General features: G+C 37.7%; 2 protein-coding genes across 5 annotated transcripts; one reads left to right on the top strand and one right to left on the bottom strand.

Moving 5' to 3' along the window:
* Positions 1-983: 983 nt before the first annotated feature.
* On the bottom strand, positions 984-6,637 carry LOC136280492 (uncharacterized). Of its 2 annotated transcripts, none has more exons than XM_066165784.1 (6): positions 6,550-6,637; positions 3,293-3,404; positions 2,937-3,029; positions 2,465-2,587; positions 1,954-2,012; positions 984-1,714 (listed from the first exon to the last, which is right to left on the bottom strand). In XM_066165784.1, exons 2-6 carry the CDS (start codon positions 3,390-3,392, stop codon positions 1,631-1,633), a joined length of 459 nt encoding a protein of 152 aa, XP_066021881.1. In that variant the 5' UTR covers positions 3,393-3,404; positions 6,550-6,637; the 3' UTR covers positions 984-1,630. The 2 variants fall into 2 exon arrangements, with proteins under 2 accessions (XP_066021881.1, XP_066021882.1); XM_066165785.1 differs by lacking the exon at positions 6,550-6,637 and adding an exon at positions 4,356-4,495.
* Positions 6,638-7,077: 440 nt separating this feature from the next.
* LOC131772646 (uncharacterized) lies at positions 7,078-20,109 on the top strand. 3 transcript variants are annotated; one of them, XM_066164711.1, is made up of 21 exons: positions 7,078-7,201; positions 7,562-7,767; positions 8,198-8,269; positions 8,736-8,807; positions 9,108-9,167; positions 10,009-10,083; positions 10,823-10,894; positions 11,664-11,735; positions 12,083-12,148; positions 13,184-13,255; positions 13,407-13,478; positions 13,586-13,660; positions 14,062-14,133; positions 14,399-14,467; positions 14,634-14,705; positions 14,982-15,056; positions 15,481-15,537; positions 16,060-16,265; positions 16,388-16,507; positions 16,604-18,112; positions 19,087-20,109. In XM_066164711.1, the coding sequence occupies exons 2-21, from the start codon at positions 7,562-7,564 to the stop codon at positions 19,251-19,253; spliced, it is 3,261 nt and encodes a 1,086-aa protein (XP_066020808.1). In that variant the 5' UTR covers positions 7,078-7,201; the 3' UTR covers positions 19,254-20,109. The 3 variants fall into 3 exon arrangements, with proteins under 3 accessions (XP_066020808.1, XP_066020810.1, XP_066020809.1); XM_066164712.1 differs by having other exon boundaries at positions 7,080-7,201; positions 7,549-7,767; XM_066164713.1 differs by lacking the exon at positions 9,108-9,167.
* Positions 20,110-20,609: the final 500 nt, after the last annotated feature.

Below are 20,609 nucleotides of genomic sequence, written 5' to 3'. Positions count from 1 at the left end.
AACAAACCGATCGATTCCTGATCACCGTTCTTGTCGATCGGAAAATCAAAATACCAGCATGATATTGCCGCAAAGATGAAGCAGTTATGTTACTTGATAGTACTTCATATTCGAGTCGAAGCTTGGGTGGCAAAGGTTATTTCTTGCGGTGGAATCGACGAGGGGAATTCGAACACTAGTTGTAGTGTTTGAATTGTTGAAAGAAATGGTCGCATAGGGATTGTAAGTTTAACGAACAATTCTGTAGTTACCTTTTCTATGGCACCTACTTCCTAGCTGTGTTAGTTGGATCAGTTAAGAACGCCTCACTTTTTCAAAAAAGAATTAAGACATTCTTTTGTAAAGGGCAAACTTTAGGAACCTTAACAATAAATTGCAACATCTCTTGTCACGTAACTCTCTTTAGATCGACCTGCCATAAATACACTGTGTTGCTATATATTTGAATTTGATCGGTTTTGGCGTGTGTGATTTAGGCGAACCGATACGGTGTCATTCAAGTCTTCCTGTTTCCTTGATTGACACGTGATGTTTACGAAAGTCGCCTCGATACATGAGATAGAGTTAATATATATGGCTGGGGTATTTGTTTTTTGCTGAGTTCCACAGTTTTTTGTAAATTGTCCTCCAAAGTTGTATGAAATTAAAGTCTTGAAAAGTGTCACGACAAGCCTTCGCTCGAGTAAAATTTAATTTCCGTAAAACTCTGAAAAATAAAGAGATCCGATCAAACTGATTGTGGTTTTTGTATAGGTACATGAATGTCTTACAACACACGAGAAACGAGCGAAATCCGTGTCTCAAGCAAAATCGACCGGACCGCTCTTACAGAGACACTCAAGTCTCAAGAGACACTCAAGAGACACTTAATGCTCTGCTCGAGAAGCCATCTACATAGGCATATATTTGGTTTAAAGCATATGACATCGCAAGACTTCAACATCATGCACCCTGTCTGGTGAGGCGGTTTATACATAAGCAGTGACTACTGACTCTTATTTGCGAAAACACTTTATTTCAGCAAAATACAAAAGTTACACATCAATTTCTATTTGTATACCCATATGAGTTGTAGATATCCCCTTGAAAACGCAAGCCACAGGCTATAGAACCTTCCGCTTCAACAATATATTTAAAGGATATCACGGATGGGGCCTTAGTTTTCCACGCATAACAGTTAACAAACTTTGAAAAATAGCTTCAACTTTAAAAAAAAAAAATAAAAAACACGCATAAATGCAGTGACCTGAGAGAGTCCTAGTACGTTGAAAAAATGGTAAGAGAAGAGGCCTCACTGAAAATTCCTTTTTTTTTTCCAGAAAAAGTAAACAAAATAAGTACACTGCTATAGAACCGTTGAAATCGATTCCTTAAGACGCATTTGACAAAAAGCAGCAGAAGAATGAAAAAAAAAACAAAGAACAGTTGAACGACAAAGTTTCTAGAATTACGTTTATACAACAACAGATGCGTCTTAAACTTGGAGTTACGATTGTACCTCTTCTAAATATATCCACACGAAATCTACACGAAATTAAAACTAAATGTCGATGTTGAAAACATATATTGACAAGAAGTCAAGTTCAATAACTAGCGGATGCCTTGGTCCACTGAGTCAGCAGTGATTGGCTCATGACACGACTACTACCAACTGGACGCAGAAAACGGAGAACTGCTCCTGATTGAACAGTATGAGTGTGGCTTCAAATTTCCCCTATTTTCAAAAAGAAGCAGTTAATTGATTGTCGATATATCAAATTATAAAAACAAACAAGCAGCAGAACGAGAGAAGATGTGGTAGATGCATGGTTTAGACTCCAATAATTTCACGATAAGCGCATCATGTGTTAGCCATCGAGATGCCAGTACAATATGTGTTAAAAACATTAAGTAAATAGAATGTTTCTCTTCTCTGGAGCCAATATGTATGGAAAAAAATATTAAGTACTATACCTTAAAGATGGGGGAAAAATTGTATATGTGAAGGCCTGTTTTGGTCAAGGTGTAGGTTTCTAGGAGAAAATGAGAGGTGAGACAGTTATGTCGCGCATTAACGCATTCCTTCGTTTTGGCTAGTAAAATACATAAGAAAAGTAACCAACTAAAAGTGCATAAAATGTTTATAAAAAGGACAAGTTTTATTTCTTCATCTTTGCTTATCTTTGTGAGATTTACTTGAACATTTGATAAGCTTCGCACTTATAACAACTGTAATGCAAAATACATAAGATGAAGAACTTCTCTGTAATAAGTTATGCTGTTTACCAAAGCTGAAAACCAGAAGGAGTAACTGAGTGTCTCGGCGAGTAAAAGAATATTTTTTTCTCCTGAATCGTGTGACGAAAAATATCAGACAATATTTTATACAGAATAGGTGCAGATTACTCCTGCAATACCTTTTTAATTTCGTTAATAATGTGGCAGGAAATTGTATCTTGATTAAGTAATCCTGATGAATACTCACCGTCTGCTGAGAAATTGCATTGGTGTGGCACGTAAGTGCAATTCACCTCCTTATTCCGCTCGATGATGGTTTTTCCATCTTTCGTGACGTTGCCAAAGAGAGACAAAGATAAAATGTCTCTCGCTGTAAGGAGAAATATAGAAAAGATTTGATGAGAAACTCTTTGAAATTGTCCGTGTTTAAGACAAACCTAAAACTGAGAAGATTAATAAGCGATGGGATCACGCTATAAAGGAGAGTTTCAATTATCTTGACTACTTGGTCTAGCCAAAGAGAATTTTATCCTCTCATGTCCAGCCACAATACAATAAAACGACTCCGTTCTTATTGCCTTCTCTCCACTAAAATATTTGAAGTTAGGTTTGACCACTGACATTGAAACGTTTTTACCGCCAAACTGTAATGTCTGACAACTATTCTCCAACTCGGGTTGATTAAGTGAGCTCTTTTAAAAAGTAACACAACGACTTACCAGGGGTGAACGTAACCGTGACATTGACAGAATCAGCATCTGTCATCACCGGCCATGGAGAAACCTTGTACTTTAAGGTTTTATCCGGAGGACCTGGAATACAACGATGGTATTCAATGCACGCCATGTTGGTCTATCTACAGCTCTACGCCCATAAAGAAAACCATCCCCTGGCCCTTATAGTCTCCAAACAGCACCCAGTTTCTTTCTGGACTTATCCTGGACTTCAAAGGGACAAAAAAAAATTGACATCCTAGATCATTCCCTATCAATTGATGATATTTTACACAAGAAAAAATAGGAATACCCTCAAAAAAATAACTAATAATTCATTAAGTAAGGGAGAAATGTTTTACCGCAATATTTCAAACTTTTTACTTCCACTTGTAAGGCAGCGGACAGCATCACGCAGCAAAAGAGGAAGATCACAGCTTGATAATAAACGTTTGTGGCCATTATTCACAGACTCTGTTGAGTAAGAGGATCAAGAGTTTGAATACATCATGAAGACTTGAAAATATGCTCACCCTAAACACTCTCGGGTGTCATGCAATGCTCGCAGAAGAGCGCAACACCATATGACGGCTTCAAAGGAGATAAGGGGTGAAAACTAACGAAGTGGTCTCAGCAATTACTTCTTTAATGCAGGCGCCTTTGATTAAAAAAAACTCATATTTGTGCTTGAAAGTCTTAGGTTGTACTCGTTACAGGTATTGAAGATTTTTATTTAAAAGAATGCACACGGGGTATTAATCAAAGAACGGTGAATTTTTACCAAAAATAATGGACATGTGGTGATTGTCATTCAATTGATATTGAGTTAACGTTATGAAAGAATGGCTGTTATTTGACTGTTATAAAAATGTTATCTCTCGGCTCTTGAAGTACATGAAGCTTCATTGCGACAGGCAGTCACTGATGATATGCACTGTTAAGAGGAAGCAATTAGAACCGGTTAACATGTTGAGATGTAAAGGAATCAGCCAATCAATCACGCTTTATGCGGCAAATGTTTGTTTAGCAGACCGTTACGCTTCTAAGTTGAAGTGTTAAGTTTTGCTTCAGAAGATCCAGGAAAGCATGTCTCTGTAAATAAATGATGAACAATTTATGTCTCAAATAAAGGTAAAGTGCTAGAAAATCCCAACTGGCAAGAGGCGGACCAGCTGGTGTCAAACTCGAAGCGACCGAGAACAAATCCAGAGCCAGGAGGAACCATATTTACAAGTCCAGCGTCCTAACCAATAGCTAAGTCCCGTTTTCCAGATTGCTTACTGTCGAAAAATACTAGAACGATAAAGTCGCAGTGTATCAAGGATAGAAGAGATTGCCCTGTGCGATTAATGCAACGCTGATCATCCAAAACGAACTTACGTGCACACTAATTAATTACAGAAAACGCGAAAACAACACACTCACCCACTGAGTAACAACTCGCTCGAGATGCGAGGAAGGAACAGTTGTTGATTATTCGAAATTGGAGGATATATTATGTTACAAATGAAATCACCCAGGGTTTTTTCCTAATATCATGAGGAAAAAACCGTGCTATGTTTTCGTTATGTTCTAGGTTGCAAAGTATGCAGTACAATGTAGCCCACGGGACTTTTTCATAGAATTAATTGAGGGAAAAAACCCCTGAAGCTGATGCTTTTGTTCTTTTTGTCTAAAATTACAAACGACTCGTGGCCTGAAAACCTCAAAACTGCAGTTACCATACCAAAAAATTTACTACTTTCCGATTCAGAAAAATCATTTCTCAGTATGGGCTTATATTTTGTTCCCGCGTTCAATTGAAAGCCTATTTTCATGGCAAAGAGGATGATTCTAACATCTCAAACGAAGATACTTTCGAAACACTTCAGGTTCGAAAGTCTAAATGGACTCCCCCAGAGGGCCAGTTCGCATCTTTAGATTTTTTCATCAAAAAAAGTCGCCACGATATCAACAAACTTAAATTCAATCGTAACACCAAATTTTCCAATCTATTGACTTTTTCATAGAGTCAATTAGGGGAAAAAACCCCTGAAGCTGATGCTTTTGTTCTTTTTGTCTTTTCTTTCTTAGCTGTCTTAACTGAAGGTGTAACTCCAGCTGTTTCAGTACAATCCATTCGTGCCAAAATTCAGGATGCCAATTCTAAACTTTTTAACCATTTGCACCAATTAAGGCCCAAAAACGCGACAACCTATCGGCCCTAAAATTACAAGCGACTCGTGGCCTGAAAACGTCAAAACTGCAGTTACCATACCAGAAAACTTACCATTTTCTGATTCATAACAATCAGTTCTTAGTAAGGGCTTAAATTTTGTTCCCATATCCAAAAAAACCGACGAATTTTCAGCTAGGCAAGACGTTAAAAAATTCCTTCGCCGCGTTCAATTGAAAGCCTTTTTTTCATGAAAAAGAGGATAATTCTAACATCTCGAACGAAGATACTTTCGAAACATTTCAGGTTCGAAAGTCTTAATGCACTTCCCCAGAGGGCTAGTACGCATCTTTAGATTTTTTCATCAAAAAAGTGGCCACGATATCAACAAACTTAAATTCAGTCGTAACACCAAATTTTCCAATCTTTCTTCGGAAGAGTGGTCGGCACTAAAAAGTCCAAAAAAACGCCAAAACATAGTCATTAAAGCGACCGACAAAGGCGGCGCAGTTGTTGTTCGGCGGGCCGACCTCCGATGTAAGTTCAATTATTTTCGTGGCTGAGGCATTATTGACATTAATCTACGTAGTAATCAAGTTTGCTTCTATGCTTTTAATGTCGTAGGTATCCGCGTTAACTAAAGTGGTACAAAAGTAGGTTAAGAAAAACGTCATTGTTTACTGAGCACACGACTTATTTTCATTGAAGGTACTGATAAACAGCAACGCAAACTAACTTAGCCTACTTTAGCTCCAAAAGTACATTTTTGGAAGTATTGTTTTCAAACACGAGGCACTTCTCTCCGTCTTTTATTGCTGGGGAATTAGAACCTGCTGATGATTTACAGAGCTTAATCATTTGACATGCACTGTTAAGAGGAAGCAGTTGGAACCGGTTGACATGCGACACCATATGACGGCTTCAAAGGAGATCAGGGGCGAAAACAAACTTCCTTAAGAGGAAGCAGTGAGAACCGGTTGACATGTTAAGATACAAAGGAATCAGCCAGTCAATCACGCTTTATGCGGCAAATGTTTGTTTAGCAGACCGTTACGCTTCTAAGTTGAAGTGTGAAGTTTTGCTTCAGAAGATCCAAGAAAGCATGTCTCTTTAAATAAATGATGAACAATTTCTGTTTCAAATAAACATAAAGCGCTAGAAAATCCCAACTGGCAGGAGACAGACCAGCTGGCTATTTATACAGCGCGAGGTGTTAGACTCGGAGTGACCGAGAACAAATCCAGAGAGTAGCAGGAGGAACCGTATTTACAAGTCCAGCGTCCTAACTACTAGTCAAGTCCCATGTTCAAGATTACTTACTGTCGAAAAATACTAGAAAGATAAAGTCGTAGGGTATCAAGGACAGAAGAGATTGCCTTGTGTGATTAATGCAACGCTGATCATCCAAAACGAACTTACCTACACACTAATTAATTACAGAAAACACGAAAACAACACACTCACCCACTGAGGAACAAGTCGCTCGAGATGCGAAGAAGGAACAGTTGTTGATTATTAGAAAGTGGAGAATATATTATATTACAAATGAAATCACCCAAGCATGCAGTACAATGTAGCCTACGGGACTTTTTCATAGAATCAATTAGTGGAAAGTACCCCCTGAAGGTAATGCTTTTATAATGTAAGACCGCTATAGAAATTAGAACGCTCTTTGATGACATGTGTGACAATTTTCTTTTGTTTATCGTACAAAAATGAGCAATAACTTCAATTTCAAAAGTTTTGCTTTTACTTTCTTAACTACTGAGCAGGAAACGCAACAGATAAAAGCAGTAGCTTAAATGTAAACAACAGAAGTTTGGAGTTCATCGACGGAAACGGCTCGCGTGTCAGGGGAAAAAACCCGTGCTTTGTTTTCAGCTAAAAGGGAAAAACCCATTTTGTTCCTTTGTCTTTTTTTTCTTTAGTGTGTGTATTTCTGGATATTACAATCCTGCTTCCTAGCCGATCGAATTGTTGTCATTTGGGTGGGACGGATACCCTCTCGAGAGTATATAAGCAGTCGCACGAGCTCTTGGTGTATTTAGTAGATACGGGTGTTCTCCGATGTAACTTCAATTATTTTTGTGGCTGAGGCATCAAGACATCAAGCTCGGTAGTAATCAATTTTGTTTCTATGCTTTTAATGTCGTAGGTGTCCTCGTTAACTAAAGTGGTACAAAAGTAGGTTAAGCAAAACTTCATTGTTTACCAAGCGGCAAAATTTATATTCACTGAAGGTACTGATAAACAGCAACGCAAACTAACTTAGCTTACTTTATCTCCAAAAGTACATTGCCGGAAGTATTATTTTCACACACGGGGCATTTCTCTCCGTCTTTTATTGCTGGGGAATTAGAACCTGCTGATGATTTACAGAGCTCAATCATTTCGCCAGTTTGGAATATCAGAATGAACAGGTGATTTACAATCTTTTAGTAATGAAATTAAACATGACGTCAGCTTCATTCTGCAGATGTACAAGGAATCTTCAGTTGAATTATGGACACGTATTACGCTGATAGCAATTTTGTCATTGCGCGTAGCCTCAGGATTCAGTTGTTTGAAGGATGTTCACCCAGGAAATTGTACCTGCTATCCCTTTGGTCGAACACGAGTTCGTGTCAAGTGCACTGGTATAACACAAGTACCCAGTAACCTGCCTGAAAATACGGTGTCGCTGTAAGTAAAACGTTATTCTCTCACTGTGAAAGTGATTTATAGACCTACTTCAAAATAGCGGCCCTGCACGATTATTCTTCTTCAATGCAAAGAAGCCTTCTTTACGTCGCTTTTTGGAGAACATTCTGCAGTTCAAATTAATTAAGGAGGGTAAGTTTATAAAGAAACTGTGGTGCTGCGTCGGTGGGAGAGTATAACAGGGTAAATTAGTATAATCAACTCAGTTGATAATGTAAACTGGCCACCGTGAAGGGTTTAAAAGCTGACGTCAACAATTTTGCGAAACTGACGCATTAAATCTTACCCAGTACTTCCCCATGTAGTATTTCTATTCCTGTGACCAATACTTACAATCAAGTACTTGTGTAAATAATTATTTCCTCATGTTTCTCTACTGAAGTTAAATTCTTTAAAATATTTCGTTGTCTAGGGATCTTTCAAACAACCGTTTGAAATCTATACCGGAGGACGCCTTCTCAAATCTGAAATTTCTCGCAAAAATGTGAGTTGATGTTCACGTTCAGTTGTTTTTATCATAGCTGTCAGACTTATTCCTATTTGCTTGCAAGCGATCTGGGTCTGAGCTGGGTGCATTAAATTTACGTAGGTCTGCACCGTTTATTCCATGTCATTTATTTTTTTCCTTTCAACTGGTCCAGCAATTTTATTATTCAATGCTCTTGGGGTCATTTCTCTCAGCAGACACCTCTAAGGATAAGTTCACTTGTCTTCTTTTGTGCTTCAACTGGATTTGTCGCTTAGACACTTGCTGTGTGTCTAATCATGCTTGAGACTTTCACACATTGCGCATATTTTTAGACACTTTATCGTTATCATTATTACTATTATTGTTATCATTATAGGAGATCTTCACAAGCGTGTAAGCTTATTACAGGAGGTTCAAGCGTTTAGCTGCATTAATTTGTTTTTGATCTTATTGATTGTCATTATTTTTCTTATCCTCTCAGAGATCTATCGCAAAACAAGTTAAGGACAATTCCGAAGAACACTTTCCGAAATCTGACAGCTTTGTCTAACGTGTGAGTGATTGCATGATTTTTCATCAAGGGGCATTGGAATTTTTCAGAAAAAAACTTGGCTCAAGAGATAAAATTTTAAGCGGCAAGATTTTGTTCCTATGCTACTGAAGAAGAATCAGCATCCAATTATACATTTTCCCCTTAAGAAAACCCCTCAATTTCATTCTGACTTAACGCTAGTCACTTTTGATAACCTTAACGAGGCGCCTTGTGTTCAAATGACACTTCCTGTTCGATTCATATTAGGAATAGATTCTCTAATATAATGCTTATTCTTGCTATTTTTTTGGTTGATTTTAGAAATATCTACCAGAACAACATCAAAGGTGGATTTTTCCTTCCTAAAAGCGTAGTAGCATTGTAAGTTCTAGTTTTTCAAAGGTTTTTTATTTTAGGCTACAAAGCAGAAGTATGCTCAACCATCCATACAAATTTCATCTCCACCAATCAAAAATACGTATGACATAATGACTCATGAATACCGCGTTTTGAGTAACCTATCCTCTCAGAAACTGTCTTAAAATGCGCAAAAACTCGAATATGTTCGCTGTTATATTTAATCATTCCCAGCAAACCTGGTCATTTACCGATGACGTAAAAAGCAATTCCAGTTCTCCTTTTTACCATTCTCTGGACTAAGATCTGAAGGCTTTGCTGTGAAAAGTGCAGTTGAGGAGTTTCGTGTATGGCCAATTTGCTGAGTTTTTTTTTCAGGCTCTTTTCAAAATGGTGGTCAGGAATCCAAAGAGAAAGAAAATTTGCGAATTTTTAGTTCACTCTCAGCTTTGGAATCTCAGTTGGGGAAAGTTGTAACAGCGAGGATAAAACGTATCAGCATACGTCTCCTTTATGTAACTCGAAAATAAATCATGATGAAGGATTTTATACAAAATTTGCTTTGCATCAAATTTGCTTAATTTTATCCTTATTCTAAAGGAAACAGATAAGATTTTTCAAGCCAGCCTGAAAGTTAAATTGAAGAGCTAATTCAATACCATGCATCAGACAACATTCTGAGTCTGATGGCTTACGAGAATGCGTTGGTATGATGAATTTATGTCAAAAATCGATGCATGAGCGTTTTCTCTCGTTTTCGTTCAATTGATCAAAATGTAAAGCTAAAACTACGTCTGTCGACCTCGAAAAGAGATTTCCGAACCCTTTTATGAAAATAAACCTTCATCCATTCATTTGTTTACAGAAGGATGCAATACAACGACCTAACGCTGGACGACATGAAAGAGATTTTGCAAAATTCTAAGGATATCACTTTCCTGTAAGTGAGTGCATCTTTTGTGGAAATATACTCATTTTATGAAGCATGAGATGAGTCTTACTTTTCACTGCGTTAGTTATTGTTGTGGAGTCCAGGTCCGAATGCAAGCGCTCGATTAATTAAAAGGACGTAGGGGTATTGGCTAAGCGTTGGAGAAACCTAACGAATTACTAAGGGGCTACCACAAAGTTATCACTCAGTACTCTCTTCTCTAAAGCCTGGTTTTCGTACAACGTAAGCACAAGTGCAAACACAAATGTTACGCAAGCATAACAAATCTTTTTTCACCTTGAAAATTACCTCGACGCCAGCGCTAACGCAATTGGAAGCAAGAGATCAGATTTTTTCCTTTGTCCTGTCCTTTGCACTTTTGCTTGTATCAAGGCCATCATACGGGCTTTTAAGTTTGCACTTCCGCTTACGTCGCCTAGTTACAACAAGGCTTACAACAAGGCATAACAACTTTTAATAAGCAGCTTTGTCAGTGACTAATGACGAGTTCTTCTTGTCATTTATTTCAAAATTGACCTTCATGAATGATACTCTCTCAAGCTCTACGCAACGTAAACATTACAGCATCTCAGCAAAACGAGGGCTTTTTGGATTAGAACTGGATAATCACTTACCATATACGTAAATTTATTTCATAGGTATGCAATATATATGGACTGGCTACAGATATCTTGCTGAACGGATTGTGCCATGCAAAGCTAAATGAGGTTCTTTATTTCTTAATTAGGGAATTGTCAAAAAGCGGTTTAAAGCGCATCGAAAGTGGAGCTTTCCAGGCAATGAAGAAGATAGAAAAGCTGTGAGCTGAACAGGTTTTTTGCTCTCACTTACTGGGCGAGTTTGGCTGTTTGGCTGGGCTGAACAGGTTTTTTGCTCTCACTTACTGGGCGAGTTTGGCTGTTTGGCTGGGCTGAACAGGTTTTCTGGCCCTTACTTACTGGGCGAGTTTTCGGCAAACTTAAATAACTGTTTCTCTAACAACCATCGTTTTTCTATTACCACATAGCTGGCTTTTAATTGCACGCGGTTTCTCCACTAAGAGGGTCTCGATGGGGTTCTAGCTTTTACGGCTAACAATTAAAATGTTGGCCAATTTACAACTAACGGTTAGTATGTTTCCATTATGGTCGCCAGAAAGTTTTTATTAAGATTTTTAACTTTTTCGACGAATAACGGTCAAACCGCTAAATTTTTGGCCTTTTTACGACAAACGGTTAACCCCATTGAGACCCTTCATTGAGCGAGAGCCTCGAAAAGGCTGAAAACTTGTTAGTCCACCCTTCAACAGTTCCTCTCAATAAGAATCAAGAACTTTGTATGTAAGTATTGCTTGAGTTGCTTTCGACTCCGTCTTCGTGTTCCAGACGATCAAGATATAATTTTCTTATGAGTTTATTCTTAATAAACTGTTTAATCGTTTGTATCACGATATAGTCACTTGAGATGAAGATCACCATCTACATCTCAAGTGACTACATCGTGATACAAACGATTAAACAGTTTATTATTACTTACCAGTACCATGAGCAATGACCTCTTTTACGATAGTTTATTATCCTTTACTGCAGATATATTCGATCGACAAATTTGACAAAAATTGCTGATGGAGCGTTCAACTCTTTAAGTAAACTCATTGAATTGTAAGTCCCTTTTTTAATGTTGTTACTTTAAGAATTGCTCTTCTTTTATCCTTCTTAAAAAAAAATAAACCTTCATGAACGAAAACTATCACAAGGATATGTACCTCATTCCTTATGACATATTGGAAATATGTGCCTGCTGCACTAACCTCCTCATTCCATAAGATACATAGTTTCATTAAACCGTGCCGATTCCTATCCAGCTTTTCAGCTTTTTTGTTGTAACAATTACGTGTACATGTTCCCTGTTACCTTTCTATTTCGTGCCCCGTGGCACAAAACGCGTCCACTTGCAGAGGCCTTCGCTAGATGTAACGACTTTTCACTCTTATTTTTGAATACTCCAGGCGATTAGATGGCAACAAGTTAACATCTGTACCCGACTTGACTGGCCTTAAGACGGTGGAGCTTCTGTAAGTTTCTTTTACTCAGACAGTGGGTCACTTCTTGTGTTGTTATTTTACCTTGCTTCACTTTATCGAAAATCTTTCAAAAGGCTTGAAGTGTAATCTTGCTAACATTGAGCCATTTTCTACGCCAACGTAAACTACACTTTTACTTTTTGATTTTCCTGAAAGTACCAAATCAGTAACCATCAACTATTCAAAGCCATTCGTAACAGAATTTTTTTTCAATTTCCTTGCTAATTTCGATTTCTTCAGGAGGATTTAACCGTTAATGCTTCAAACTCCTATCAACTATTGTTGACATTTTGGACACAAACGATATACACTGTGCCCTGAGAATTAAGTGGAAATTGGCTCACACGATTCCGTGGAGCAATACACATCTTTTGGAGGTGATAAAAGGCCACAAAATGTAAAATAATGATGTTTTGTCAGGAAAATATTACATATCTATTTTTTTTATTATCTAAGTTGTAAAAGAATTTAGTCAGCATGAGTCCATTCAAGAGGAGAAAACACGAAAGAAACCTCAAGTTTAAATATCCATCATAACGCATTATTTAACCTTTAACTTCCAAGATCAGGTTGTTAATTCTCCCCTCTTGCTACTACACATTGCCTTGTTAATTAGTTATGAGAATTTGGTGTTAGAACGAGATAACATCTGCCTGATTAATTTGTGTATTCTTATTACCTGTTTATTGGATAATGTATGGATATTTTAGGGAGAAGTTACATAATCACTTCTGGAAGTTAAAGAGTTAATATGTACTTTGTATCGCAAATTTTCTATTCCATGCAAAGTTTTCAACGAATTAAAAACTAGAGCAATCTTGGAGAGTTCCTTCTCTCGATTCCTCTGTCCAATCACAAAACAAGCGTTTTGGTGATAGTGATATTAGTGTCGTACCATACAGTTGTAATTGAGTGAGCTACATTTGGGATTTTTTATTAATGAAACTGAACGTTTTAAATTCATTCATTTGTTTATTAATATTACAAAAAAAATTCTAATTATCTCACTTCTTTTAACTTTTTCAGAAACTTGGGAAATAATCGAATAAGCAACATATCAAGCCTTGCAACGTCAGGAATCAACTATGTGAGAGAAATGTAAGCAATATGCATTTTAAAAAGAGAATTCCCCCCTGCAAATAGATTCCTATTTTTAGGAGTGATTCGAATTCCGTAATAGGCATTTTGTCAGTACGGATGGTAGGCTTGAGTGCATTCATATTTATCTGTATGCGCATTATCTCTTTAGGTCTCTGACGAAAAATCAAATCGAGCAGCTACCAGCCGAAGTGTTCCAGAATTTGAACGTACTGTACGCTTTGTAAGTTGTGTTTGATTGGATACTGAGACTCACTGATTTCATACTTCACTCATCTACGGCTTTTTTTGTGATTGATTGCCTAATATGTCCTATACTTACTTATACAGAGATTTGTCTTTCAACAATAAGCTCTCGTCCATACCAGATCGTGCGTTTTCTGGTCTCAAGCAATTGGAAGTATTGTAAGAGAAAATTTATTTTCAAACATATAACCTGTTTGTAAATAGAATAAGAGAGATGGTTAGTTTTGAGCTCGGTAAAGAAGTAGAGAAAGATGTTTTCCGTCTTGTCACGAGACTGGGACAAAAAAAAAATTCTTGGTCCCCATGAGATTCGATTCCTCATGGGGACTCAGAATTTTTTCTTTGTCCCAGGCTCGTGACAAGACGAAAAACATCTTACCTGTTGTTATCAAAAATTACGAGGTAACCCTAAACATGCTAATTAGAGAACTATTATTTGAAAACTCTATATATTTAGATCAAATCTGCCTTTTCTGCTCCTTTTTTTTTGTTTTGAAACAGTTAGAACACAAAATAAAAAAGAATTACTCTGAACATCCATGTCATTTTCCCTTAATTAGGTTTCTGCACTTCAACAACATCTCAAAAATTAGCAGCCTTACCTTTGCTGGGCTTCAAAATCTGAGGTTGCTGTAAGTAATCTTTTCTCTTTAAGTTGACACGAAGAAAACCGTTGAATGTTATTGTGCCGTATGAAACGTTTAGAAATGAATTTTAAAATACTGAACGTAAAAAACATACACACACAGCAGAAAGAAACGTTGACTCTAAAATAACGCGGAAGAACTAATACAGAACACTACTGGAAGCCTTTCTCCTAATCTCCGAGAAAGAGTTCTATGTAACAGGGGTTTAACAGAGAGCTTGAAGCGTCCGTCTTGTCTTTTTTTTTTGAAGGATGCTTGTGAACAACAGTCTGGCTTCTCTTCCTGAAAAGGCTTTGGCTGAAATGTCTTTGAACTTTTTGTAAGTAACCTGAAATCTATGAATTATTTGCAAATTCTAAGGTGTCACATGGATATCATTAATATGTGTAGATTAACTTTACATTAAGATGGTATGTTCTAATGCCTTTTACTTTCTCTTGAAATCTCACAAGATAGTTTCATTCTCTCTGTATTGTTATCTGTAGGTTTTTACATGGAAACCGAATCAAAAACGTTGATGCGAATGCTTTTCGCGGCCTCACTGATCTGCGTTTGGTGTAAGTTGTATTGAATAGAAGTAAACTGATATGCTTTTCTTTCAGCTACGTACATAGTTCTATAGTATTTAGCATTTTAATAATTTCAGTATCGATCAGTTTGTAGATGGTTTTTCTAAATCAGTATCACGATCTTGGTGGTTTTATGTCAAGTTTCCCCTTGGTTTTTCTTTGTACGGGATAGCGACAAATTTATTCCGCGTAAGGGAAACTGCCATTTTAAAGCAATTCATTCTTAAGTTTATCATATAAACAAATTAACTTCTTGAATTTTAGGACGCTATTTAAAAATCCCGCCTTAACGTCACTCCCAAGAAATGTATTCGATGGACTGAATGAAAATGTTACTTTGTAAGTATAGATAGTTCTTTACTGATCTACTCACAATGATACATTTCTTCAAAGCCCTTTTGCATTCAATAAGTATGAACTTTGAGTCATTCATACCCACTATTCCTCATTGCAGTTGCTTGGATAAAGATTGTTATTTGAGATATTTGACAATCGGTAATTCAAGTTGGTTATACCTTCCGAGAGAGACACCTCGTTTTTTTGTAAGATCACTGAAACCTCAGGTGATGCCAACTGACTTAAAGGTGTTTTAACCATGCAGTCATAATAAGAAACTGCTCAATAATTTTGTTCTTGACTGATCCTGATTTTCGTGCACGGTTCTGACCAAATGAGCCACCTCATTTGAACCTGATAATTGTCAACTTATTTAAGCATACCTCAAACCTCATCATAAAGTTAAAAGGTTCGAACTTCTTTTTAGGGCTCTCTCCTGCAAAACCCTCAAGTGGCTTCCTCGAGGGATAAACGAGGCAACAGTGTAAGTGAAAGATCAAATAGAGCAATTTTGGTGGCAATTCAGGATCGCTCGGGTTTTGCTGTAAACCTCAGATTAAAAACTACGATTAATTAACCTTGACTTGATAATGTTTATCAACAAAGAAAAAAAGTTAGTCATCGTTACTGTGAATTTGAAGTTTTTAACCAAAATTTAAAAACTTTACAGATCACTTATTTTTTGCTGCCTCGAGGTCACTTACATATAGGGTGCTGAAGTATATTATCTTCGGTTTGATCTACTTTATCAGATGCAGTAAGGTCCGGCTGTGATGTGCTGTGCTGTCTTGTTCTATAATGTATCATGTTTGAGCTTTCATCAATGATTTGTCATATTCAGTATCTTTTGGTCTAGTTTGGTGTGAATCTGAATCTAGGCCATTTCATTTGCCTAACATACAACCTTTGTGGAACTCTCTAACCTTGAATTACAGTGTATTGTTACGCCGGCTTTTCACCCCTTTGGTTTTATTAACAAGTTTCTGGTTTTAATTTCTTTCATCAGCGTATGTGCTCCGACAGAATCTTTGTTTGTAGTGGTGTATTCCCCAGAACGCCGCTACCAGGTGGATGGTCTTCTTGCCTCCGGCTTTATGTGTTCTAAATGCAGTCAGGGGGGCTATCGCAGATGCCTTAATTGTAGCCTTTGCTCGACGGGCACTTACAGCAGCTGTGATAGAGCGAATACACATTGCTTGAGGTGCCCTGCAGGTAAATACGATGCTTTACATGTTGCAATTTGTTTTTGACGACATTTACGTTTAGCTAAAAACCATAAAATGAGTGTCTGATCTCAATGAACAGAGTGTCGCTCCCAAATGTTTTATTTTTAGGAGGCTTTTACCAAGACGAAATGGGCCAAATTGACTGTAAGAACTGCTCCATTGGCACTTATGTTCCTGAGATTAACTACCCTGGAAAATCTGCGACTGACTGTCGTGCATGCCCTTACGGTAAGAGAAAATAATAAGTGAAATTGAGTTTTGATAGATTGAGGCCTTGAGAATTATAGAAAAGTAGACTTTTTGTTACCACTGTTTATCAAACAGGTACCCAATCTGACAAACCTGCTGGTTATCGTGCATGCAGTTGTCTCCCACATTTCTTCCGCCTAGATCGTTTTGGCCCTTGTTCAGCATGTGAAGAGCATGGAATGGTATGTCAGTCAGATACAGCAATCTTGGCGCCAAAGTACTTTTGGAAATTTAACAGCTCCGAACAAATGAACCATTACAAAGAATTTGTTCTTAACATTCAAATCTTCAATGCTGGATATAACCGTGACTTTTCCAATTATCGCGCTTTGTTACCAACCCCTATCAAATGCCCCTTTACAGATTCGTGCAATGGTGGTATTGAATCATCGTGTACAGAAGGATACGAGGGTACCCTCTGCGCAACTTGCACCTCAAATCACTTTCTCCGTTTTAACAGATGCTTAGAGTGCCCTAGCATGTTGGTAACAGTAATTTCCTGTGTTTTGGTCATTGTGGTATTTATTATTCTGTTTTTACTTATATTCTGGGGCGACTCAAACGCTGCAAATGGCGAACGTGGAGGTACTGCGGCAGATGTGGTAATGTCTTGTGTAAAAATCGTGGTTGGCTATTATCAAGTGGCCTCCGGTATTTTCTCAGCGTTACGGCAAGTTCAATGGCCTGTAGTTCTTGTCTCTATGGAAAAATACCTGAAGTTTATCGAAGGGAACATCTTGCAGTTCGCACCATTGAGCTGCATTGACCCAGTGTTTCGACTGAATCCATTCTGGCAATTTGGCCTTTCTATCCTTATCAATATCTCAGTAGTTTTGTTAATACTGATCTACTTATTCCTTAAGAGACAATACATCAAAAAGTTAGAGATTTCTGACCTCCAAAAAAAGGATGAAATTTCACATTTGAAAAAGTCATGCTACAGAAACATATTTCTATTTCTTCTGTTGTCTTACCCAATAACGAGCAAGAAAATTATCAATGTCATTCTGCCCCTGCCAGGAGTCTGTGAGGATGTGTGTTTCACCAAAGATGGCAGTGACTGCATTTCTCTCCTGAAAGCTGATTATTCCATTTCCTGCCACAGTCCAGCAAATGGTGTGTACGGGAAACTAGCAGCTACATGCGCAATATATCCTCTCCTCTTTCCTTTACTGCTTCTTATTCTTCTTTACAAGTATCGTAAGCCTCGTCTCGATGATGAAATTTGTTTTGGTCTTAAAGTTTTCTTTGAAAACTATAAAGAGAAATGTTGGTTCTGGGAGATAATTGAGATGTATCGGAAACTGATCCTCATCTCAGGCACTTTTCTCGTTGACTCCAAAAGCCAAAATCAAATTGTCTATGCCGTAATTGCTGCAAGTGTATCAGGAATCGCTTACAGCATGGCCCGACCCATAAAAGGCAAATTCGAGGATCGATTACAAGCCTTTGCGCTTTGGACAACATTCTTAAATGTCTGCCTCGGTGCAATAACCATGTGCCAAAATCCAACAGAAAACGAGTCCATGTTTGTGAATGTCATATTTGTGCTTCTGAACAGCGCCGTGGTGTTAATTGCTGTAGGTAAGTTTTATTTGCCTACGATAAGCAATGACCGATTTTGCTAATGCTGGGATCAGAATGAACGCTGGAACTGGGCAACCTAGTACCAGATCCTTGATGGCCAAGGTGATCATTGATCTCCGTGAGAATGTGTAAATGACCGAAGACATCGCGGAGCGAAAGAAGGCTCGCAAAGATACCCTTTTTAAAACATTAGAGAAGCTCTTCGGGTCTCCTTAAAAGATCTAAACTGCGCGAAACAGGATGGCAAAGAAGCTGTAGCAACTTATTACGGACTTCTGCACATACCCACGAATTGGAAATAAAAATTTTTCCTTACAATTCTGTACCTTTCGGGATGTCTACGGTCATTTTCACATCTCCATACAGATCAAAGTCCCCCTCATGGAAAGAAAAAAAGGTTGGCAAACATATAGCTTGCGACGCTTTCTTGGCTCTGTTTCTCTCGCACGACAACAACAAATATTAAAGCCACGCGAAACAACATGCCCCTTGAGGGACTTGGTACAGGGTTGTCTAATCCTAACATTTATTGGGACCCTGTATTAGCAAAGTCGTGTATTGCTTAACCGCACTGAATTTATACTGTATGGCTTGGACTTACGGCCGCTAAGCAAGCTGAGGAAAAAAGAGAGCCATCACTCTCCCGGATTGTACAATTTGGAAACAGGACCTCACTTTGAGGTTTTCCAAGACCGATCTCTTTCTCCCCTTTTAAGAAGTTATTTAAAAGGTGTGTTAGCCAGATAATCTGCGTTGTATTACATCTAAGTTATCTCATTCCCTTCTTTGATTTTTACATTTGTCATGACAACCTGTGAGCTACAGTTAGTCATATGCCTATAAAAGGTTCCGGAGTCATTCAATAATTATCTCACTGTTTGGTGCATTCGGAAAAAGAAAAAATCTAAACATTATGGGATTTTGTTGAGAAAATTCTGCATGATTTCGTGTCATTTTTTTTTCTTCAACAGTTAAAGGCCTCTTTTACTTAGAGTCTAACTGGAGAAGGTTCTCCTCTTGCCCGGCGCGATGTTTCTGGAAGATGTGCGGCAGATGTCGCGATGGTCACAGGAACAGATGGAGTGATTTGTCCCTAATACAACCACTGACAGAGGAACCATTAGTTTTCGATGAATAAAAAACTTAATTGTTTTGGCTTCATTATGGTAATTTGGTGCAGCAAAGAGAGTACACAGGGATCTCTCATTTTGTTGCTTAGCTGTACCCCCAGCCTAAGTCTGCTGCTTTGCATAGCTACTACGCGGACAAAAAAAAAATTATCTATTTCGCTTCAATTGCATCTGTTGTTCGTCAAATGTTTTCGAAATGTAGATAACAAAGAAAAGTTAGGAAAGTTCAAAGAAATATTTTACAATGCAAAATAGTTCACGAACAGTGTTATGCTTTGCTTCTTTTCTCCGTGTATTTGATTATTTCTTTTTCATTTTTAATTCTATCTCAGAAACGTTGAGCAGGAATTTAAGATGTCACTATATAATTACTGGACCTTCGTTTTGTATACCCCACCCATAAGGCCGGAAAGTTAAATATATTTAAACATCTGAAAGGCTTATTTACTAATCAATAAAATTTTTACCTATAGTACATTGGCCACATTTACTCCAACACTCAATTGACCCATCTTTTCTTGGGAAAATTGGTTTACAACACTACTACGCCCTCGAGGCAAAACTAAAAAGCCTGGTTTTCATTGAAGAAACGGATCGAGAAGATAATTTCTCCCTAGTTGGCGATGATAAAAAAGCATTAATATAGATGCGTCAGTAGTTATCTTACTCGTCCCAATTCCTCTTAAAGTAAATGCTTTGTCTTGAAGAATCGTAACAATGATTGCGGCGGATATTAATATTTAGAATACCATATGATTTACCAATACGATATGAACTTGATCAAAATGTGATCTGGTGAAATTAAGTTAAAGCAAGTAATGTTTGGTAAATTTAAAAGGAAGAAGGAAAATAAAAATTTTGCATGCGCGGAGTTTCAATGTACATATATTGCGTGAAAAATTTTTAACCTAAGAAAACATGGGGGGAAGTAAGTTGGATTCTTTACTTTAAGGATCATCAAGAGAGGATAAATTTTGGGGGAACACATCATTTTCGGAGGGAACGGAGTGGCATTAGTCGTCACCAACAGAGTATGCAGGGGGGGAGAGGGGGGGAGTTAAAAAAAAATCTACTGCCAATGAGGGGGGATCATTTAAAAATGTTTCAGAGCCATATGGGGAGATCAGGTAAATTTTATTGAGACACAGTCAAAACTCATGATTTAACATTGAACGGATCAAAATGTCTCTACACCGAGAATTTTTAACTGCCAATTTGTTCATCAACATAAAAAAATATATACCTTGGTCTTCAGGATTTAAAAACTCTGAATTCCTTACACATGGGGCATGGCGCTCTAGATCTCTTGTGGTCTTTGATGTCGGATTTGAGTTAATAATTTTAAGTCATTCTATAGTCTATCT

This window comes from Pocillopora verrucosa, chromosome 4 (assembly GCF_036669915.1).
Source record: "Pocillopora verrucosa isolate sample1 chromosome 4, ASM3666991v2, whole genome shotgun sequence".
Taxonomy (NCBI): domain Eukaryota; kingdom Metazoa; phylum Cnidaria; class Anthozoa; order Scleractinia; family Pocilloporidae; genus Pocillopora; species Pocillopora verrucosa.
The sequence above is the reverse complement of the archived record's forward strand: the minus strand, read 5'-3'. Positions and strand labels throughout refer to the sequence as shown.

Excerpts from the sequence above, each read along its gene's own strand:
- LOC136280492 (XM_066165784.1), bottom strand. The coding sequence starts at position 3,392 with ATGGCCACAAACGTTTATTATCAAGCTGTGATCTTCCTCTTTTGCTGC. Across the intron at positions 3,030-3,292 it reads AAAAAGTTTGAAATATTGCG|GTCCTCCGGATAAAACCTTA; the intron begins GTAAAACATTTC and ends GTTGTATTCCAG. Across the intron at positions 2,588-2,936 it reads CACGGTTACGTTCACCCCTG|CGAGAGACATTTTATCTTTG; the intron begins GTAAGTCGTTGT and ends TTCTCCTTACAG.
- LOC131772646 (XM_066164711.1), top strand. The coding sequence starts at position 7,562 with ATGTACAAGGAATCTTCAGTTGAATTATGGACACGTATTACGCTGATA. Across the intron at positions 10,084-10,822 it reads TCTAAGGATATCACTTTCCT|GGAATTGTCAAAAAGCGGTT; the intron begins GTAAGTGAGTGC and ends TTTCTTAATTAG. Across the intron at positions 18,113-19,086 it reads CGTGGTGTTAATTGCTGTAG|TTAAAGGCCTCTTTTACTTA; the intron begins GTAAGTTTTATT and ends TTTCTTCAACAG.